General features: G+C 38.0%; 1 protein-coding gene across 4 annotated transcripts in view; it reads left to right on the top strand.

Annotated features, from left to right (window-relative positions):
* The window catches only part of Sgcd (sarcoglycan delta), a 938532-nt gene extending 915578 nt beyond the window's left edge, over positions 1-22954 (top strand). For all 4 annotated transcript variants that reach the window (XM_048782821.1, XM_048782814.1, XM_048782808.1 and 1 more), the window contains 2 exons: positions 12652-12775; positions 14340-22954. In XM_048782821.1, coding sequence (XP_048638778.1) covers positions 12652-12775; positions 14340-14513 — 298 coding nt within the window. In that variant the 3' untranslated portion in view covers positions 14514-22954. The remainder of the gene's footprint in view (positions 1-12651; positions 12776-14339) is intronic.
* The last annotated feature ends 500 nt before the right edge of the window (positions 22955-23454 follow it).

Below are 23454 nucleotides of genomic sequence, written 5' to 3'. Positions count from 1 at the left end.
TTAAACAATATGAAGTTCTCACTTATTTTAATAAACCAGAAACCTAGACCTCTAGTGCATTACTAAGTAGTTTAAGTACTCTGACCAGCTTACCCACTGAAATTAAGGAAGAATGCTGGAGAACATATGTCTTAGACATGTTTTAAGTGCACTGCTAGCTGGAAATTAGCTAAGATTTTATACCAGTGTTCAAAAACTAAAGAAGCATGAAAACCCACAGAAGACAAGAGTATAGAGGCCAGCTTTAGCTTTATAGATTTTGTTAAACTAGATGATTTAATTTCAGTTTTCCTGACCATGGGAACAAAATTTCTCTCAGCACCTATGGAAGTTCTGTGTCAAATAAGAGATCTCACAGACGAAACTGGTGCCAGGTCCCAAACCCCTAGTGCAAAGGCAAGATTCCAGGAATTCCCCACCTGAGCCTTTTACGCAGAGGACCACTAGGGAAATGATCTATCCTGAACCTCAGCACCGAGTAGGAGGGAAAGACAAAAATGTTCTGTAGGACCTGGTCACCTCAAATAGGACCTAAATCTGTTTTGTAGCCTTGAATTCATCTTACCTGGTGGGCCTGACCTTAAGGAAAGAGATGAGCTTATAGTGGGCTCAAGGTGAGGATGGTGCCAGAGATTGATGGAAATAAACATGCACCCTCTCTAGAGAAAATGAACTTGAGTGCCCGTTTCAAATAATTTCAGCAGGTAAAGCCCCAAGAAGTATGAACTCAAGTTAAGAAGAAGAAGAAAAAAAAAAAACAGAAAAGCAGGCACTGTGAGCACGCAGGGAACCAGGGCAGCTGGATTACGCCTTCCAAGGCTTCAGTGTAGTAATTACAGAAAACAAAATGAGTACAACTTACTACACGTAAAGGAACAAAAGAATGAAAGAGCAGAAAGCAAAGGAATATAAAAGTGGCTAATAAGTTAGAAAATGAAAACAAAATTTCTAGAAATGAAAATAAAGATCTCAAGAAATAACACCTCGATGGATCTGATGGAAAAAAAAAATGTAAATCAATGTGAAAAGGTATCCGAACTCCCCAGAAAGCAAAGAGGCAGAAATTCCAGAATGAGAATATCTAATGCAAGTTCTGGAATGTGGAGAGAGAATAAAGAAAAAATGAACGATTTGGAAAGACATATCAACTGAGTGTTTCTAGAAATGATGAAAGACACAGAAGCACGAATTTAGAGAGTTAAAAAAAGAAATCAAGTAGGGTAAATGAAATGAAATTCACATGTATAACAATAACACTGTAGACCATCAAGATGAAGAGCAGAAGGAGAGAAAAGGACCCCAGAGAGGTTTAAAATTGTAGACTGACAGCTGACTTCTCAATCACAGTGTTGAGGAGCAGAGTAAAGAACAGCTACAAGTTCTGAGAGCAAGTAGATATTTAGGCTGAGAATCAACCACACGTGGGTAGATGACTTCCAAACTGTATTCTGAATTTTATCTTCCTGCTAATGCTCATACTGACCATCTTGGCTTTTTTATCCACATAAGTCCATGTGAAGTTGAGATCCAGCCAAAATGTCTTTCACAAAGGGACAGCAAATTATGAATTTATTCCATAAAAACAAAATTAAGAACTTACCCCAGAAGACCTGCAATACAACAAAACATCAAGGATTGTCTTGTGGAACCAACCTAGACGCCCCTCAGTAGATGAATGGATAAAGAAAATGTGGTATATATACACAATGGAATATTACTCAACAATAAAAGAGAATTAAAATCATGGCATTTGCAGGTAAATGAATGGAGTTGGAGAATATCATGCCAAAGTGAAGTTAGCCAGTCCCCAAAAATCAAATGCCGAATGTTTTCTCTGATATAAGGAAGCTGATCATAGTGGGGTAGGGAGAGGGAGCATGGGAGGATTAGACAAACCCTAGATAAGGCAAAGGGGTGGGAGAAGAAGGGAGGGGACATGGGGGTAAAAAAGATGGTGGAATGAGATGGATATCATTACCCTAAGTACATGTATGAAGACACGGATGGTGTAAATATACTTTATATACAACCAGAGATATGAAAACTTGTGCTCTATATGTGTAATATGAATTGTAATGCATTCTGCTGCCATATATAACAAATTAGAATAAAAATAAGAAAGAAGGAAAAAAACACTAAGATGACAGAAGGAATAAGAAAAGTGGTAAATACATAGATATACAAGAACTCATTGATTGCATAAACAATAACCTTGCAGAATCAGGAGCCTTGCAAAACCCAGAATCAGGACATGTAACAAAAGCACATAAATCAGGAAGAGTAAATTTGAACAGTTGGATTAAAAAGAAAATCTACTGGCGACTCAAGTTTGTTAAGAATAACTTTCCCCAAAACTCCTCCATGAATTGAAGCAATCCTCTCAGACTTTTTTTTCCCTGTTTTTAGAAACTGACAAGTTAATTCAAAGATTAATATGAAATAGGGAAGGATCTACAATGGTCTAAACAATCTGTTTTCTTTTGCAAACATTAAAGAAATGATAGTAATTTTAAACTTATTGTAACATTATGACCAGCCAAGAGGATAAGGAAGCCAAGACAGCCAGTATGTGCATTAGCATGAAGCTATAATACAGATAAATAGATTTTGGAAATTGTCCGCCCACATGTGGTTAATTGATTCTCAACACAGCACTGTGATGTTCAAAAGAGACAGGATTTTGTTTTTTACTAAATGGTACTGGAACAGATGGATAAACCTACTGCCAAGAATGACCCTCAACAATATTCTAAAAAGTTAGCTCAAAACAAATCATAAATTTAAAATCTAGAACTGTCAATCTTTCAGAAGAAAACATAGGAGAGTGCCTTTGTTATGTTGGACTTTCTCTAATAAACCATCACCTGACACAAAAGCAGTAAACTTACGAAATATTGATAAATAGAAATTTATCAAAATTAAAATCTCATCAAAAACAAAAATAAAAAGTTGTCAATTGGGAGAAAACACTTGATTTATATATATTTATATGTATATATGAAAAATACTTTCCCCCAGTAGATGAAGCAAATCAGTAACAAAAAATGTGAAAAAAAGGCACCTGGAAAAAGTTGGGTAAAAAAAAAAAAAAGATTTAAATAGGCCCTTACCAAAAGAACACATTTGAATAGTCAGCTACCACATGAGTGGTAAGGTGTTCAGTATCATTATTCATCGGGGAAGTGAAACCATAATAAAGCACTATTTTATAGTCACTAGAATAGCTGTAATTAAAAAGGAGGTTAGCATCAACATCAGCAGTAGAGACATAAAATTGTGAACTATCTCAGAATGTAGTTGGGCAATTTCTTATTACGCTATTAATCTACTGATGGGTGGCACATTTCCTCACAACTTAGCCGTTTAAAACAACAGTCACTTATTATCTCCAGTTTCTGAGTCATAATCCAGGTGCAGCTTAGCTGAAACCTCTGACCGAAGATCTTTTAGGAGGTTACAGTTAAACTTTGGGCCAGTGCCGAGATCTATCTCATCAAATGCTCGATTTGGGGAAGACACAGTTCCAAACATTTCTGCAGCCATGGACAAGATTCAGTTCCCTGTAGATGGTTAGTTCGAGGACATTAGTTCCCCATGGGCGAATGTCCTCCCTGTTTCTTGGGCCCCTTCACAGGGAAGCTATCAACAAAACAACTGACTCCCTGTTTTAGTCAGCTTTTTCACTGCTGTAACCAAAAGACCTGAGGAGAACAATATTAGGGGAGGAAAAGTTTATTTGGGGGCTCACTGTTTCAGAGGTCTCAGTCCAAAGACATCTGGCTCTGTTCCTTGGGGCTCAAGATGAGGCAGAACATCAAGGCAGAAGAGTATGGTGAAGGAAAGTAGCTCAAGGACATAACAATCAGGAACTAGAGAGAAAGAGAGAATGAGTGCTCTGTTCAACAAGGACAGAATGTAAACCCTAAAGATGCACCGGCAATGATCCACTCCCTCTGTCTACAGTTTCCAGTTAATACCTGCCAGTGTATTCACACACTGATTAGGTTATGGCTTTTGTAACCCAATCATTTATTCTCTAAACCCTTTTGCATTGAACTTTAGGGGGACACCTCATATCTAAACCATAACACTTCTCTTAGACATCTCACATCTAAACCATAACACAAGCCAAGTATGGAAATCGGTTATTATATCCTAATTTCATGAGTGATAGACCATCACTCTGGCCATATTCTATTTGTATAGAAGCACACATTCAGCTCACACTGAAGAACATAAGTACCTAGAGGAAAAGATCACTGGGGACCAGCTTGGATGCTGCCTTCCCACAGTTATTAAAAACTCATCTATTTTATGACCTAGTAATTCCACTCGTAGATATTAATTCAGGAAAAACTTTTCTCAAAAGACTTGCTATGTAAGTCAGCTTTTTGTCTCTGTAACCAAAATACCCAATAAGAGTTTATCTGGGATCTGCAGTTCCAGAGGCCCACCTGTGGTTGGCGAAACCATTGCTCTAGACCAAGGTGCAGCACAACACCATGGTGGAAGGCCTTGGGTACTGTTCCATTCATGGAAGCCAGGAACAGATGGAAGGGGCTGAAGGAAAGATTTGCCTTTCCAGGGCATGACCCACCTGCCTACAGTTACTACCCAGTCAGACCCTTCAAACTGATTAGGTAACAGGTCTCATAACCTAATCATTTCACCTTCTGAATATTTCTGCATTAACACAGCAGCTTTGGCAGAGGCTACCTCATATCTAAACCATAATACTTGCATTAAAATGTTCACAGTACTTTACACAAAATAGCCCAGATCTGGAAACAACCAGATGTCTATGAACTATTTAGTAGATAAGCAAATTCTTGAATTGACCGTTACTAACCAATAGAAAGAATCAAAACAGCCATGTGGAAGAAAACCAAGCATTTCAAAAGTCATGTGAGTATAAAAACTAAGACTCTCTTTATATCAAGTTTAGGAACAAGCAAGATCGATCTGTTGAGACAGAAATGAGATGAGCACTTGCCTTTGGAGGGTTGATCAATATGACAGCAGATGCACATGTGGGATGTTTGGTGAAAAATTCATCAAAGAAAATATTTGGCCTTTGTTTTAGGGGATTGGCTTATTTTGCTTAGCATGAGAGTCCCATAATTTCATTTTTCTTTAAGGCTGAGTAATATTCCATTGTGTATATATGCCACATTTTCTTTATCCGTTCATCTATTGAAGGGCATCTAGGTTGGTTCCATAGTTGAGCTATTGTGAATTGAGCTGCTATAAATACTGATATGGCTGTGTCTCTGTAGTATGCTGATTTTAAGTCTTTTATGTATAAATCGAGGAATGGAATAGCTGGGTCAAATGGTGGTTCTATTTCAAGTTTTCCTAGGAATCTCCATACTGCTTTCCATAATGGTTACACCAATTTGCAGTCCCACCAGCAATGTATGAGTGTACCTTTTTCCCAACATTTATTGTCCTTGTATTCTTGATAATTGCCATCTGAATGGAGTGAGATGAAATCTCAGTATAGTTTTAATTTGCATTTCTCTAATTACTAGAGATGTTGATCATTTTTTTATGTATTTCTCAAAGTGTATAATTAAGATTGTGCATTTCAATGGATGGGAATTTTATCTCAGTAAAAAGGCATCTAAAATCAATAATAATCCAACAGCATGAGAAATACATGTAAAACATAATCATACAAAATGGTTAGTATTTAAGTATGGAAAAATGTGTTTAAAGAAGATACTAGTAGAAACAGAGTTGGAACAACCATATCAAGTGGCAAAGGATTACAAAAACTAAAGAGAATCCCACATGTTTATAAGATGATGATCAAGATGATAGAACCATTCTAAAGTTGTATTCATCTAATAACACACCTCTTTCAGTAATTGATAAAATGGATGTGGCTATAAAAATTTGAAAAATTTACATAGCTTAATAAGGTCAACATAGAACATTTTCTATATATTTGTGTTCAACAACTGAAAAACACTTTTTTTTTTTTTTGTAGTGGTATGGGGATTAAACCCAGGGCCTCGTGAGGCTAGGCAAGTGCTCAACCACTGAGCTCCATCCCAAGCACATACTCTTTGTCATGGAATTTTTATGAAAATTGACACATTATAGGCCCAAATGCTAGTCTCAATTTTTTTAAAAAAAACTGATTTTATGATTATATATTTTAAGATTGTTATTTCAAAAAAATATTCAAATTGATGAAGCAACTATGTGTAAGAAATATCTAGAAATCCATAGTAGGAAATCTTGTAATTGTAGAAATTAAGGAATACCTTTCTATAAAACTCATTAAGTCAGAGGATAAATTGTATTAAAATTAAAAAATATTTATGCCTTATTATAAGTATTCCTTTGGGATGCTATCAAAAATGCTTACCCTTAAATGCACATATTAAAATTAAGAAAGGTAAAAAATCAACAAAGTAGGACATTTAGAACTTAGAACAACTGGAGAGTTACCTGCAAAAAATTTAAGAACTACAAATAAAATAGAATTGAAAAAGACAAAAGTTAGCTCTTCAAAAGGACTAATAAAATAAACCTCAGGTAGTACTGTTTAAGGGGAAATAAAGACTAAAGTACAAACGCAGGAGACATTAAGAGAAACAATGGGGATATTATGAAAAACTTGCCAAGAAACTTAAACCTTAGTATAAAGTGGGAAATATCAAGAGAAAGAGATAATTTGCAAAATGCAACCTGAGAAAACATATAAAACTGTTTGATTCTATATTTTTTATATAGAAATAAGATGGTTTTCTATCCCATAGGATTTATCAATAAGTTTAAATACATAAGGGACAAATAATTCTAATGTTTCATAAATAATTCTAGAGTTATAGAGCCTGACAATGACATCATAAGAAAAATTTACAGAATACACCCATTCAGGAATGCAGGTGCAAAATTCTAAAAATTATTAACACATGGTTTCAGATATATATATAGAATAGGTGATAAATAATGGGGAAGCTAGGTTAATGACAAAGTGTTATCAACACATTAATATACTAAAAATAAATTTATTATTTCAATAGATAATATATTTTATAATGTATAAGGATATATTGATAAATTTCACAATACTGATAGAAACTCTTAGAAAATTAGAAGGGAATTTTTTTATTTTATGTGTGTTTATTTTTGAGTGCCAGGGATTGAACCCAAGTGCACTAAACCACTGAGCCATATCACCAGCCCCCTTTTTCTTTTATATTTTTTTTGGAGACAGTGTCTCACTAATTTGCTGATGCCCTTGCTAAGTTACTGAGGCTGGCCTCAAACCTTCAATCCTCTTACTTTATACTCCTAAGCTGCTTGGATCCGTATTTTGTTAAAAAGTGTTAAAGGGAAAAATAATTCCCCAGAGCAAAAAACATACTGAATGGTAACTGCATTGTTGAAAGTTTTCTTAAAGTCAGGAAGAAGCAAGATTTCTATTTCCTTACTTCTAGTCAATATCATATTGCATAGTATGTAAAGTATGAAAATAAAAAGAAATAAAAGGTCTAAAAATGAAAGGATATAAAACTGTCATAATTTAAAATTAATAGTGACTATAATGGAATGGAATATATAGAAAATAATCTATACACAAATTATGAAAATTAATTTATCTAAGTGTTGACCATATGATCAAAATACCAAAAAAATAGATATGTATGTGTGTACACACGTACCTACATATACACATAAATACATACACACTAGGGAAGGAAAAGGAACAAGAGAAATACTTTTTTAAAAATACCATTTTCATCAACCACAAAGATATGCTAAACTCAGAAAATTGCGAACAATTAGGAAACACAATTTATTCAGAAAACAACTAATAAGACACAATGTCCATGGATTCAACTTAAATCCAATCAAAATCCTGACAGTATTTCCTTGTGAAACTCAAGTTCCAAATTTATATGGAAGATCAAGAATAGTAAAGTATTCTTGAAAAAGAAGAAGATGGTAGGCAGGTTTGCCTTATGAAATATAAAGAATTTAAAACCTCTAGTAAGTTAGCTAAAATATTTAAATAATTTTGGAGGATGGGCAAATAGAATAATGTAATGACTAGAAATCCTGAAAAAGAACCATAAATGTATAAACATATCATTATGACAGAGCTAAATGTGGGCTTTTAAGCATATGGTATTGAGATTTCCTGAGTTCTGTTGAGAACCCAACCTCACACCATGCCCAGAAATCAATTCTTGATGAATTTTATTTCATGAAAAAAAAGCATAAAACTTTTGAAAACAATATAGAAGAACATCATGACTTCAGTGTAGGGAATGACTGCTCAGATAAGATATAGAAAGCACAAATCCTATAGGAAAAAATAGTAACAATAATAAATGTGCCTGCACTAAAATATAAAATGTAATTTCTGTTCATCCAAAGATATTGAACACAGAAGTCAAACCACAAATTGAAAGACGAAATTATCAGTATATAGAACTACTAAATATTTTTCAGCATATATACTTTACAAATCACATCAAAAACATTTAATGTAAAATAATTGAAATAGCACAAAAAGAAAAAAAAAAGAAAGCGTATTAACAGAAGAAAATCCCAAATGGCTTACGAATGCAAAGATGCTTCCCTGCTAATTAGGGAAACACAATTTTAAAAGACAATAACATCCTATTTCACATTCATTTCATACTTAATATTATCAAATGCTAGCAAGAAGGTGGAACAACTGGAACTGTATACACTTCTAGTGGGGAAGTCAATCGGAACAATCATTTTTGAAAGCTAATTGGCATCATCTAATTATGCTAAAAGTATGCCTCCCCTAAGAGTAGCAATTCTAGTCTCCTCTAAGTGTCTCAAAGAGATTTTTGCATGAACACACCAGGAGCATATGCAAGAATGTACATAGATAAACTATGTGTAGAAACAAAAACCTAGAACCAATGCAAACATCCAACAGAGGTGGACAAGTAGCTCATGGGGTTATGATAACACCAGACAAACAGAATAAAATAGAACCATGTGCCAGAACATGGGAACATAACAAGGAGGGAGAAAGAGTGACTAAAGAAATGCTTAATTGCTCTGTGCGTAAAGTTCAAAAAATGTGCAAGAGGAAACAGTATATTGTTGAAGAAAGTAAGCATACAATAGTATAAAGAAAAGCAAAAAAGAAAAAATAGACACAAAATTCCATATAGTACTTACTACTAGAGAGGGACAGGAATGGATGGGATCAAGAAGATGAGCTCAGGGCACTATCAAGGTAAAAAGTTCTTTTTTTTTTCCCCATAAAAAGGATGATGAGTATACAAGGCCCCTTGCATTGTCATTCTTTTTATAGTAGTTGTGCTTTTATAAATGTTCTTTTGTATCTGTGAGTGGAATTTCATGTATCAGAATAAAATTAATTTTTTTAATAGGGGGGAAAAAAGTTAGAAGCTTTGGCAATAGCTGACCAGGTTAGAAGAGCAGCTGACTTTGATGGACAGCGTCTCATCCTCTCTTTCACATTCAAATCAATGTCATTTGCCAGATATCACTGTGCTGGGACTGTTGTTTTATTTACAGCCTTCTTGTGGGTGCCTCCTTGACATCACCCAAAGACTGTTTCAAAATGGGAAACACTGCATTCTGGGAAGTGCGCATCACTCAGCTGTCTGTGGCACTATCCTTGTTCTCATTGACGTGGACTAGCTTTGGAAAGATGAGCATTAATGCCACAAAAATAAAAAAAAGTGACATTTAATTATAGAGAACAGGGTAGCAATATGGATAGGAAAAATAGCTTTTCTGAAAGCGGCGTGGTACAGTAAACAACACCCTGGCTTTGGTTTCTGCTACCTTTGAATCTTGGTTCTGCCATTTAACTACAAATGCAATCCTGAGCAAGTCACAATCAGGATTACAGGAGCACAGGGCTGATAAGGTTTTGTGATGATTCAATACTGTTACACATAGCAAGCCCTTTCACACTGCCACGATCTAGTCAACCCTTCATAAATGATAGCGGATGTTTTCAGCAAGAAATAAGACCAATACAATAAGGTGAACCAAACCCTAAATGGTGAGTAAGCTCAGGAGTTCAAGTTCCTAAGGACCTTGGGAAGGTTTTAATTAAACAACAAATGACATACTCAATACTGACTTCAGGGAGATATATTTGTGGGTAAAGTAGATTTCAAAAAAGCGGGGGGAAAAATAATGAGACAAAGATTGAGAAACAGGTAAGCAGATTACAGAAGTTCTGGTCTCCTGAGAGGGAGGAGTTAAAGGCTGAGTTAACTGATGCCATGAGGGAGGGAGCAAGGGAAAGAAAGAAGGAAAGAAAAGAGGGCTCCACCCTGGGGAAGGTGGAGCAGGTGGAGCCATGGGAGGGCAAACCTGTGCTAACAGGAGGCACATCACTATTGGTGGAATGTCAGAAAACTTGGAATAAACTGTGTAAATCAACCAGACTGTACGGGAGGGAAACCAAAAGAAAGTGGCATAGAACTATCTTCATATTTCAAAACTGAGAGGTGGTCAGGAACATAGGAGAAGCTCCACTGAGCTGGACTGAGGTCTAGGCGGCACTGCAGCACTCCTGTTGCCCTGGTAACCAGACACCTTGTCCCACCAGCATTATCTCATCAGGAGAAAAACCACATGCACACGCAGTAAACCATAATGACAGGCAGCCCCACCCAGCCCAGGCAGCCATGGTGAAGGTCTCCTGAGAAGGAGGTCAGGATGGGGGACTTTTGCCACATACAAAGGAGTAAGCAAAGAATGAGTTTGGGAGAAGGTCAAGTAATTGTGCCTGTTGCTTCTCTTTCTGACTCTGGCTGAGTCATTGTAGGGGAAAAACAACTCAAGGGAAAAGTCTATGGCCTGGAAGCAGACATTAAGAACCCAGAACCTTACCCAGGCACAATGGTGCATACCTGTTATAATCCCAGTGGCTCTGGAGGCTGCGGCAGGAGGATCCAGAGTTCAAAGCCAGCCTCAACAACTTAGGGAAGCCCTAAGCAACTAGGCAAGAACTTCTCTCTAAATAAAATATTTTTAAAAAAGGGTTAGGGATGTGGTTCAGTGATTAAGCACCCCTGGGTTCAATCCCTGATACCCCCTACCAAAAAAATAAAGAAAGAAGCCAGACTCAGAAGCGTGGCAGCATTCTGCAGCATCCATGTAACATGACCATCGATTGCTAGGGGATGGCATATTACTGGTCACTTTGTTCTTCTCGTCCCTTACTGAGGCTCTAGAGGGTTTGCCTGCCCCAAGGGAGTAATGGAAACACAACAACATGGGCAGAGGGGATGATGTTCCTTTTCAGCATGTTCAGGGTGATCAAAACTTATAGATGTTGACTAGGGAAATTGGTCTTAATAAAAGTGGTTTGAAAACCATTGCTGAGGCCCCTACTTCTACTTTGAAGTAATAGAGAAGAGGATCTTCATATATTGCCATCTAATAGGAATGTTAAAAATCTAGAATATTCAGGGGATGACTGAGTTTTAGTTAATGTTTTTCTCATTAAGGTGAATTAGAAAAGAAAAAATACCCAAGAAATACTATCCTCTATTTTGGTATCATAATTAGAATAGAACATGACTGATTCGCCTTCTCTGGGTTTACTTCTTATCTTACATACAATAAAATTTGCTAAATCCAGAGAGACTTGTAACCCCCACTGCAATCAAGATATGGAACACAGGTCCACTGTCCACAACATCCCCTCCTGTCATGCCTTTGTCAACAAATCACCTCAACTCCCAGCCCTGGCAACCACTGACCCGTTCTAAATCTTTTGACAACTACATTGTAGAACAGGGCTCAGGACTGCTTTATAATTTTCTGGTACAATAACATTAATAAAAGCAGTCTATTTCGTGTTCCCAACAGAAAAATCCAAAACGCCCCAAACAATTAAAATTTTTAAGTGCCGACAGGAGGTTCCAAAAGTTTCACATTTTGGAGTAACTTGGAATCTGGATTTTTCAATTTGTAAAGTCTACACAAGTATTCCAAAAAAGAAAAAAAAAACCCTCTGAAATCCTTCTGGTTCCAAGCATTTTGAATACATAATTTCACCTGTAATAGTTAATACATATGTGCATTTCCAATGTGACAGGCATTATTTGAAGTACTTTATAAATGAAGAAACTGTCACTTTTTGAAATTATAGAAGGAAAAGGAAGAATGATTTGCCCAGGATCATATACTGGCCACACCATGACTCAATTCCAAGCATGTCTTGCTCCTAGATCTATTTTCTTAACTTCTATCTGATTTCACATCTAAAGAAGACACAGAAAGTAAGAAAAAGTGGAAACAATATCTACCAATTTCAGGAAGCTCAGTTTAGACCTAGGATTGTCCTATTCTTTTGAAAAAATGCACATGTGAGAGTTTGATTAACTATACCAATAAAGCAGTAATTGAATGGATATAAGATAACATGAAGTCATGATCCTGGAACACCTTCCTTATGACCTTTGTGGAATGCAATAGAGATACAGCCTAGACCCCTTATATTCTCTGTCAAACTTATCCAGGTTTCTAAAGCAAAACTAGAAACATCCTCTGATCAAATTCTGAAATGCTCTTTTGATGCCCTGAGCACCAACCTTCTCTGAAATTCACCAAAAAGGGAACAGGATCTTTAATCTTCACCTGTGTGTCTTTCAGGTTGGAGTCTCCAACCCGTTCTCTGGTGATGGAGGCCCCAAAAGGAGTCGAAATAAATGCAGAAGCCGGCAATATGGAAGCCACCTGCAGAACGGAGCTGAGGCTGGAGTCCAAAGATGGAGAGGTAAGGGCTAGGAAGAACAGAAGCCCAAAGACAGACATGTCCGAGAGGCCGACCTATCCCAGAGCTGGGTTGCACCAAGATTGATCCTGCACTGCTTCAACCAAAGGAGTCAATCAGAAAGTTTTGTTTTATGACACAAAAAGTTGAATAACATGATTACAAGCCAAAACCATAGTACTTAAAAGTTATGATTCATTATTTGTGAAGTGCCACCATAATGGAGTGTGTTGCAAGTACACAACTATATGGCCAATTTGGAATGCTATTTCCAAATTCTCTCTTGTTGCCTTAAAATAATATTTATTTAGCCAGCAGAGTCAAGCTGAATGTCTCACCCATCTGGCTAAAGATGAACTTAATTTACATGCATGTATTTTATGTTGTATGTTTCTATTTTCATTGGGAACAGAGAGTCAGCTCTAACAACTATTCTAAACCACAACAAGCAAAAAATTAATAGGGTAAAACCAGGTAACCAGAGAATGAAGGATTACAGATATCCATTCTCTTATCCCATCACAATCCAGTTGGATGAATAAAAACACTTCTTGTGTTTTTGCAAACAATTCAAGCTTCATTGCCTCTACAACATTCCCTCCCCCCCAGTATGATTTGACTACAAACTTTTAAAAATACTTTCAAAGTATTCACTTATGAGTGAGGCTTTTAATTTAAGAATAAAAATAAGAAGGAGAAAACCTGAGATTTTTTTAGCATCTTTTTCTTTCTTTGGTGGTGGTGGGGATTGAACCCAGGGCCTTGTGCGTAGAAGGCAAGCACTCTACCAACTGACCTATATCCCCAGCCCAGAATTTTTTTTTTAAAGGTAAAACTATTCTCCCTGTTGTATCCACTCACAGGGAGTCTCCACCTGCTTCCCTAATCCACCCCATGGATATAACATCCTCCCTTTGATTGGTTTGGCATTTACTATTTTATTTTAAAATGGAGAGAACATTCAATTATCACAGCTGCCTCTTCAAATAGCCACAAACTGCAAACAGCACACATAAAAATAGTGAGTGACTATCTCACATATCTCAGAATTTGAGCTCTGGAGGATTAAGTTATAGTCACATTTCTATTGGTAGTCTCACCACTGCTAATTTTTTTATAATAATGTATATAAGTATATTCTATAGAATACCAGCAACATAAATTGTTCAAAAAGGAAAATGGAAAGTTCACTCATCATTTAAAACTTGGAAAATGCTGTTCATTCCCCTCCTCTTGAAGGTTCATCTTATACAGGGACATATGTAGAATCTGAGAAGCCTGCAGGTAATGAAAACTGTTACATATACCACTATTCACACTCTACACTTTATATTTTTTGCAAAACTGCTAATGTTGGTCGGTGTAGCATTATCTTGCTAAGATGTATGTTTCTGGGAGAGGAGCAATTTCACCTGTCTTGAGCATCTCAGATCCCCAGTGCCAAGACACTGTAGGTGCTCGTGAGGTTTAAATGAAGCTGAACATTCATCTGCTCGCTCTTTCTGCAAGTCCAGAGTAAAGATGGCAGCCTCTGACTGACTCTTTCCTTTCTATTCACTCTCTTCAGATTAGGTTAGATGCTGCGAAAATCAAACTACCTAGACTGCCTCATGGATCCTACACGCCCACAGGAACGAGGCAGAAGGTCTTCGAGATCTGCGTCTGCGCCAACGGGAGATTATTCCTGTCCCAGGCGGGAACTGGTTCCACTTGTCAGATAAACACAAGTGTCTGCCTTTGAAAAACTATCCACAGTGGACCTTGTCGGCAGCATAAAGGCCTTTTTTTTGGCTTTAGACACTGGCTGCCAGCTATTTTTACTAGAACACAGAAAGCCTATCAAAGACCTTGTGTGCGTGTGCGTGTGTGTACGCGTGTGCATGGGTGAGTGTATGTGTACACGTGAGAGTGTTTGCCTGTGTGAGTGGATATAAATATATATAAATAAATATAAATAAATATATATATCCTCTGTATAAAATGAGGTTTCAGTACAAAAGGAACCATGGGTGACCCTGTGATATCCACTGTCATTTTCCATCCCATCCCCACCACCTACATGTCAGAAATCAAAACACTCATTCAGGCCCAACATCCCCGAGACCATTCAAAGTCACATAGTGGACTGAACACTTGAATATGCATCAACATGTTCAAGTGACAGCATATCTTCTTTTTTTACATCATTATAGGCAGCGATGACGGGAATCGCCAAGTCACACTCAAATGCTAAGATCCTTGTATGAAGCCCACACACCTTGGGCTGGGGGGGCGGTATGGCTCAGTGGTAAAGTGAGAATTTAGCAAGTGCAAGGTCCTGGGTTCGATTCCCAGCACCAGCTCCCCACCAACACCAAAAAAAAAAAAAAAAAAAAAAAAAAAGTAGATGTTTGGTTTCCCTTTCTTAGCTTTAGTAAGTCTATAAGGCTGGCCCAGGGCCCCCCTTCAAATCAGAGATGGGTCGATGCCATGGAAGTCATCAAAGGAACTCAAAATGCCTGTCCTACCCCTGCAGCCAAGTGTGTTGGGATTTTTGTCATTGCATGAATGAGGAGCATGAGTTTTAACAAATTTTGAACTGCTCACCCAACTTCAGCTTATCTTAATTCCTTTAAACTCACATATTCCTCCCATAGTCAAAATTAGAGTTGTAAATCAGCACAAATTAGGATAACAGCTGCTCCTCAGTCAGCTGGTAGCAACTCAGTGGCCTGACAGGCAAAGAATAAATGGGTGATATGTCTCTGTTTAAAGGAAAAAAATGGCTCCAAAGCTGTTATATTCTCACTTCTTCCTCCAATAGAACCTGATCCAAAATGATGAGGTCAATCAAAATCCCAAAGAGTGGAGCCCTACCCCAAGAAAAATCATTTTAAGATGGAAATATAAGAGTAGCATAGGGAACCCAATTGCCATTCATGCATTTTGGGGTATCAGGTAGGTAATTTAGACACATTTTGTATTTTTAAAGGCATTTACCCACTCTCTAGTTTTGATCTTATTTTTTTTCAGTACTGGGATATGTATATTCCTAAATCACTATTATGTTTTCTCTAGAAATCACAGGTTTAAAGCACTATAATGCTGCCAAAATTGCTCACTGAAAGTTAACGTAAACTGAGTCATGTGTCTTTATCAGAATCATTGTGTGCTGTGGGACACAGCAGCACCCACTGCCCTGTAAATGGAAGCATCTCTAATTCCCGCCATCAGCTACCTCTCATTTTTCCACCTTCATCACCATGCTCCAGGGTCACCCTGGCCAGCTCTTGTGCTGGGACAGGGGATTACACCATCTCTGTTCAAAGAGGGGGAAATGTGCCTATGCCTTAAGTCAATGCACTCAGCAAGGAGAAGCACATCCTATTTATCTTGTTACCTGTAGTTTATTTTGGGTGATTGGAGAGGAATGGTTTACTTATGACTGGGCATCAACAGCTGGTAGACACACCAAATGGTTAACAGATGTGGACTCTACGGAGCCCAGAGTGGAGATGTAACTGGCTTAGACTGTCCTGGATGCCATTTGACAAGCAACGGCCCCGCAATTCTAAAATGAAGCCGTATGTATTGGCCTGAATGGTTTTTTTTTTCCTTCTTCAATAAGGTTCTAATTTTTCTTCCTTCTCAAGCAGAGGAAGGTTTGTCATGAAAGATAAAGAGTTTTGATATTTTTGAGGTGTCACTCAAGCATCAGGCTGAGGTTGGAACACAGGGGTTGTCAAAGCAAACTGTGTGTTGCTTGGTTTCTTGGAGGGTGGGATGGCCAAGCAACTCAGCTGGTTTCTCCCAGGCTCGCTCCTCTCGTTCTTGCTTGGATGTCACGCAGAAGAATTGGGTTGGTCGATCTTAGGGAAAGTCCATAGGATTGCTGAGTTGGTAGTACTAAGGTCTAAAAAAAGAATACCATAAAAGACATCGGGATACTCTGGATTGGGATTACCAATATCCTGTTGGGTCACCCTGCCAGAATCTGCATGTATCACACCCAGGGCTTTTCCCAGCCAGGAAAAATCTCTAGTTGGCTATTCAGATCACCTACCGAATAGCATTCAGATAAACCATATAGCTCACAATAGATTGTGGCTAAATACCTTAGGACAGGTTTGTACTTGAAGCAGACAGACAAACCATCTCTGCATTTTGCCATCTCACATACATCATCTATTGATGATGAGGAAACAAGAGTTCCCTGAACCTCTTTCCTCTGATTTTGTTTTAATCGTGACAAATGTCTGAGATGAGCACCTTGGGAGGTCTATGCCAATTAAGAAGAAGAAACACTGGTATAGTCCTCTTGCAAAATTTAATTCTAAAGGTAATCAGATCACAAGTTGAATAAAAAATAATAGTAATCACGATTATAAATGAAGCACCTTTGCGGGACGCGGGATTGAAAGTCTGCCTTTCATTTACATTAAGTGACCACAATGTATAAGTTAATAAGCAGAAACTCCAGTGTGGATGAAATTATGCATTTTATTTCAGACTTTAGAAATTGGTAAAATATACTCAAAGATCTTCAATGTACTTTTTCCCCCGTCCCAATGCCCTCTAAACGGAATCTCTTTCCATGGTCCTAAGAGAAAGTTTTATTTGAATTCTGGGGAAAAAATAGATTTTACATTAAAATCTGCTAATCCCTAATTTTAAAAAACAAGATTCTTTCTAATCTTTGTATAAAATACCTGCTAGACAATCACACTTTGGGGTATAGTAAACACCTGGCAATATAATAAAGAGTTCAAACAATTCTTCAATATACTGGAAGTTCTAATATGATACTATTCTCCATATTTTTTATAAATGAAAAAATCTCCAAATATGTTTAACATTTAGTTCTATTTGATCTCTGCTTGATAAGTCATGAAATTTCCATCTTGGGAAAAACTTCAGTGTGATGGAGGTTTTTGAAAGCCTTATGGTGGCACCTACCAAGGTGGAAACTTGACATGTGGCTTTGTGATTGTTTTGTTGCCCAAGAGATAAACCTTATAAACTTGAATTGGCTTCCAACTTCTTTTAAGTCATATTCCCTTTGGATAATTTTCACTGTACATCCAGCAGCCATAGACCAAAGATTGCTTGAGGTTTGACCCTAAAGCAAGGGTCAGCAAACTCTAACCTGGAGACCAAATCTGATTCATTACCAGTTTTTGTAAATAAAGATTTATTGGAACACAGCCATGTGCTTTAATTTGCATGTTGTTTGTGACTGATATCACTCTGTGACACCAGGGTTGTCAGAACTCATGTGGCCCGCTAAACATAATGATGGCTATTTGGATCTTCATGGAGAAAGTTTGCTGACCCCTGATCTAGAGGCCATTTGTGGTACATGTCGGACATAGCAGGAGAGAAAGCAGATCCCCTAGTAGCAAGGGTAAGCCTGCATTTCTGTGTGAGCATGGGAATATAAATACTTGGCAAACTAATTTAGGAAGGAAGAGCTTCCTTAAAACTACATGAAGAAATGATTCATCTGTTGGAGAAACATAAGATCAGAGGATTTGGGGGGTCAGGGAGAACAGAATGAGGGGCAGCTTAGTGGAACAGGAAAGTTGTGATAGATCCTCTGAATCTTTTCGGAGGATTCTTAATAAATGGATCAGCATCATTGTGTGACAAGAGGTGAAGCAGGGATGGGTTGAAATGGACAATCTCTTTCCTGAAAACTCTTTCTGGAACTATCTAATCTCACACAGAAGTTCCCACCTCACCTGCCCATTCTCCAGAAAGATGACCACACCAAGGTCCTTCATAGACTTTTTTTTTTTTTTTACTTCATTGTCTTTTTTTGGTCTCCATTACCTTGGTTATCCATATCTCCAGGGTACTTCATGGTCCTCTGGCCATGGCATGCCTCAAGAAACGGTCAGAAGGAAGGATAATTGGAAGTATCAGAAGAAGCAGGATTTTAATTTGTGTAGGAAGAAAAATACAGGAAAATTATTTTTATGAAGCCATTGGTGAGAGGAACCAGAGTAATGCCAGTTTGCTTTTGTTTCCAAGGATCTCGGTATTTTGTTCCTTGGTGCCAAGTGCAAAGAAAAAAAAAATCAAAACATGTTTTGGATTCTACTACTCTGCTTCTGTGTGGGAAAGCAGGTTCCTACCAGAAATTCGTCTCTCCAATCAACACCCCTTTTGCTAATTGAGGGCTTTATACTCAATATTATTTTTTAAAAAAACATGAGTTATGAATGACCCTCTGTAAGTATGAGTATTCACGTTGGGGAGGAAGGATCTTTTTAGTGAAAATGATCATCATTTACTAGTTCCTAATCTCTATCTGATAAGAGGCACCTCAACCTTCCATGTAGATACAGTTGATAGAAAATTACAGGGCAGCAGAATAGAACGTGTTGCTTTTATTTTAGGCAAAAGGTAGCGATGTTTGAGTGCAAAGAGTAAACAGATACAATTCAGCACCTGACCCTTTTTTTTTAATAAGGATCTATGAAAGCTGAAAATTTTTCATTTAAGGACGTCTCAAACAACATCAGTTCGCCCTCACCCCTACCCCAGGAAATGTTAGGTACAAAGAGGATAAAGTAGCAATTCCTTGAATGACACATTTGCATGGTGCACCAGTAACCAGTGGGGAAAAAGTTAGAATGAAAGAAACAACCTTAGAAAACAGGCCTTTTATCTCCAAGATAAAATGTCCCTCTTGTGGTCTTTCATCACTTTCTCCTTGGTAGAAAGTTCCCCCAGTTCCCACATTATTTCCATTAAAATAGTCAAAGCTACTGCATTGGGATGTCAAATGCATCCCTTTCTTTGTGCTAATCGGAATTTAAAATTATACAGTTGCCTCTGAATTTCTCATTCACAAAGCCAAACCACTGATAAGAGAGAGAGCGGTGGGAAGCCGGCTGCTCCCATCAGCACAGCACACCACGCATCAGCTCTTTCGCAAGCACTGTGATTTCTATGGTCCTCAAAAGCTTTCTTTATAATCGAGTCCTTGAAATTTCTTCAGGCAGGTCTGAAAGGCAAAGGGAAAATAATTACTTGTGGGAGGTCCTTTTGAGTATTGTTAGAGCACAAGTGTAAAAGAAAACACCCCTTTTGGTGCACCCTATGCTCAAACACATGACTTGGGCTTTCCCCCACTCTCCTTTTGTAGATACTGATGGAGCAGGAAATTAGTATCTTCCTTTGGGAGAAAAAAGCAAGATTGTCATGAGCCCCCATGCACTAGAAAGTGTGATACGTAACACAGTGTTAAAGATGCCTTCAGAGCATAGGTCAGCAGTCTCCCTCACACCAACAGTGATGCTAACTACAGTTCCTTTATTTTAGCACAGCAACTGGTAATATTGGTACCTCTTTTGTGGTTTGCAATTGGAAGAAAACAAAGGAAGAATTGCTATAAGTAAGAAGTAGTTTTGAGTCCAAATCTACTTATCATGGTAAGAAGGCAGAGTAGTGTTCCAAACACCTCGTTCAGGATGTAGACATCCTGAACATCCTATAGCTGAGATCAGCTAAGTAAAATATGATTCTTCTCTCACTGGGAGAAGGGAGAAGAAAACATCTGTTTGATCTAAAATCTACCCTGCATACTGAGAATTTTCTAGCAGGCACCAGTCCAGTGTCTTCGCAGCCTACATCTACATTGGGGATTTTTAGCAAAATCAGAGATAACTCAGATTTCATAAAGTGAGAAACTCTAAACTGGTCTGTTAGCTTACATGGGAGGGCTACAGCAACAGGTTGTCCGAGAGCAGGAAGGTGACATTTGTCAACAAGAGAGATGTCTCTTTAGTTTCCATATCCATCTAATTCACAGGATGCTTAAGTCTTAAGGGTCATGGATTCTTTTAAGAATAGGAGCACAGCTATGAAATTTCTCTGCAAAAAGAATCATATCCACAAAAAAAAATTGCATAAAAGGAGGTTTCCTTTGATCCAAAGCCTACCCTAAGACACGGAAAGAGTTTGATTATTTTCTCTTATAATTGCTTAATGAATATTCACTGAATATGTACTACATGCTAGGCACTAGGCTAAGTGTTTCACATGTATTCACTTATTTCATCCTCAAAACAATCCTTTGAAATGGGTTTCATTACAGTTTCAATGTATAAATGCAGGGATGAAGCCATGGAAAGGTTAAGAAACTTGTCCAAAGCCACTAGTTAGGAAATGACAGAGCTGGAATGTAGATCTAACTTTTGACCACCATACTAAAAAGTCACCAACATGACGAACTATGTTTCAAGCTGTTAGGAAGTATCTTCTACTAGATTTTAGAGTAGATCTTCTTAAACAAATGAGACTGCAAAACTCTTATCTCCCTGCTTTCTGTAGCCTCTCATGATGATAACAATCAATACTAAATTATAGACCCATGGGGTGAAGACCTGCCTGGATAATAGAATCTAGAACCAAAAAAAAAAAAAAAATGTGTTTGCTCTGGATGTATTGCTTGTTAAGCCAGGCACCTTATCCTTTCAGATTGTCAGCCTCATGATTAGGACATTTTAGTAGTAATCTATGGGTATAAACAAAGCAGCACTCCTGCACACATACCTTTTGTTCTCTCTTATTTTAGGTGAGGTCTTTGAACCATTTGATTGTCCTTCTTCTCCACCTTTGTTTTTGGCAAAAGTAAAAGAAACAATCAAACAGAATGGCACTCAGGAGAGTGTCACTGTCCCTGTTCCTACAGTAAAACAAGACTACCGATACAGGGTTTGGTTAGCATTGGCCACTCAATAGGGTTGGAGCTGAGCGGGTCATGTTGGCTCTGCCAGGGCTTGAGCGCCTCATCTCCTCAGCAGTCACGAATGGGCTATATTCTTCCTCATGTGCAGAATTCTTTTCACCAAAGCTTTCAGGCCACAATTCCCTATTCGTCCAAGTTGGAAATGAGAGCCATTTGCCAATTTTATTATTAAAAAAAAAAACCAGCACTCTTTAACCAGAGTAGGTCATACACTGGCGACCTAGATTCAGCAATGAGGCTGGTGGCCTTCCAACCAGGAAAGGAGAAAATGCGTGCACCTGAAGTTCATTAGAACTGAATAGCTTTGCAGCACTTTTATCTTCTGAGCGAAGACATTGGGCTTTGAACTGCTAGAGTTAAAAGACAAAGTCCTTTTGAAGAATTAACTCAGCCAAGGACCATTATAGGTTATGCACCAGTATGCCTTTATCAAGGTCCTACTGTCACCCGGCACCCCAGCACCGCCCCCCCCCGCCCCGAGCTGAGAGGGCCACAGCCACAGGGCCGGTGATCCATCCTGCTGGTATGTGCTTTCTATACTGCACATATCTGATATACTGGGGAGGCTGCAGATCCACTCACTATACCCAAATACACTCAGCCCCTGAGACAGTGTTTACCTGACAACCTCCCCATAAAAACCTTAAAACAAGATGAGCTAAAAAGGTTTAAGTCCCTATTTCAGAGTCAGTCTACCAGGGATTTCCTTTCTATTGGTGTAGATGTTCAAATGGCAAGCCAGGAATGGATGACTGTAAGGGTCTCATGGAACCCACCTGACCAGGGCTAGAAATCTGGCTTCCTGAAAGAGGGGAGATTCTAGCAAAGTGAAGGGAACTGTGTGCACACTTGAATGTGGGTGACACAAAATTAAGATAATTGTTATCCAGTGTTTTATGGATTGAGGTTGAAGTTTTCCATATGTAACCCACTTTTCCTGGTCAAGACTTTTCCTTTTGGAGTCCATGAAGGAGCAGAGGCACCTCTTAAGGAGGTCATATTTGAGAAAGAAAAGGCAGAGGCCCTCCATCATGATATGGCTAGTCGTACTTCGGGAGAAGCCAGATTCTGGTGCTTTTAATAGGAAAAAAATAAATAAAAGAGGTCATAGAAGTCCCATTGGCTTGGGAATTCTGATTTTTTTAAAAAAGGAGACCCATTCCCATGAAGCAATGGAGGCCAGCCTCTGTGTTATTTTTTGGTTTGGTTTTGTTTTTGCTCTGGGTTTGGTTGTGATGTAAGAAGAGCTTTTTAGTTTTGTTTTGAATAACATCAATCCTTGCACACTCTATGCAAAAATTTTGTAAGCATTGCAATAATGCTATGAATTACAAGGAACTATTTTAACTTTATTACGCTTTCTGTATAAAAATTTGTATTTAATATTATTTCAATTTCAGTCTTGTAAAATATATTAATAAAAATAATGATTGTTAAGAAGGAAAGCACCCTTGTCCACTTCTTCAGGGAACTCCAATCTCTCAGCTAATAAACCAGTCACTCTTATGTACTGTGCTTCAGAAATAAACTTTCAGATCAACTTCTCTTCTACATCTCTTAGATGGGTGGCCTAAAATGTTGGGCTAAGCTATTTTGGCTTTCAAGAAGAGAGCCACACAGGTAGAAGCCATCTAGCCTTTTAAAAGAAAGATAATTATAAGGTAATACATAACCTGGAATTTGGAGTCCCCAGGATTTGAAGCAGGTCAGTTAATATAGATTATTCTTTTAATGACTTATATGGTTTCCTCTGTTTGTGGCTTACAACTCCTCTCTCTAAGTCTTTGAGGAAACCAGTCTGAATGGTCCCTTTTGGGTACAACCTTTTCAACCAACATTCCTGGTCACCTGTGGATAAACCATGTTCATCCCTGGCCCAGTTAGTTTTCATCCAAAGAAAATCCCAGTACTGCTCCCCTAAATGGAGCCTTGGGTGAGACCGTGT

This window comes from Marmota marmota, unplaced genomic scaffold (assembly GCF_001458135.2).
Source record: "Marmota marmota marmota unplaced genomic scaffold, marMar, whole genome shotgun sequence".
NCBI classification, from domain to species: domain Eukaryota; kingdom Metazoa; phylum Chordata; class Mammalia; order Rodentia; family Sciuridae; genus Marmota; species Marmota marmota.
Note: the sequence above shows the minus strand (reverse complement) of the source record. Positions and strands in the feature narration are given on the sequence as shown.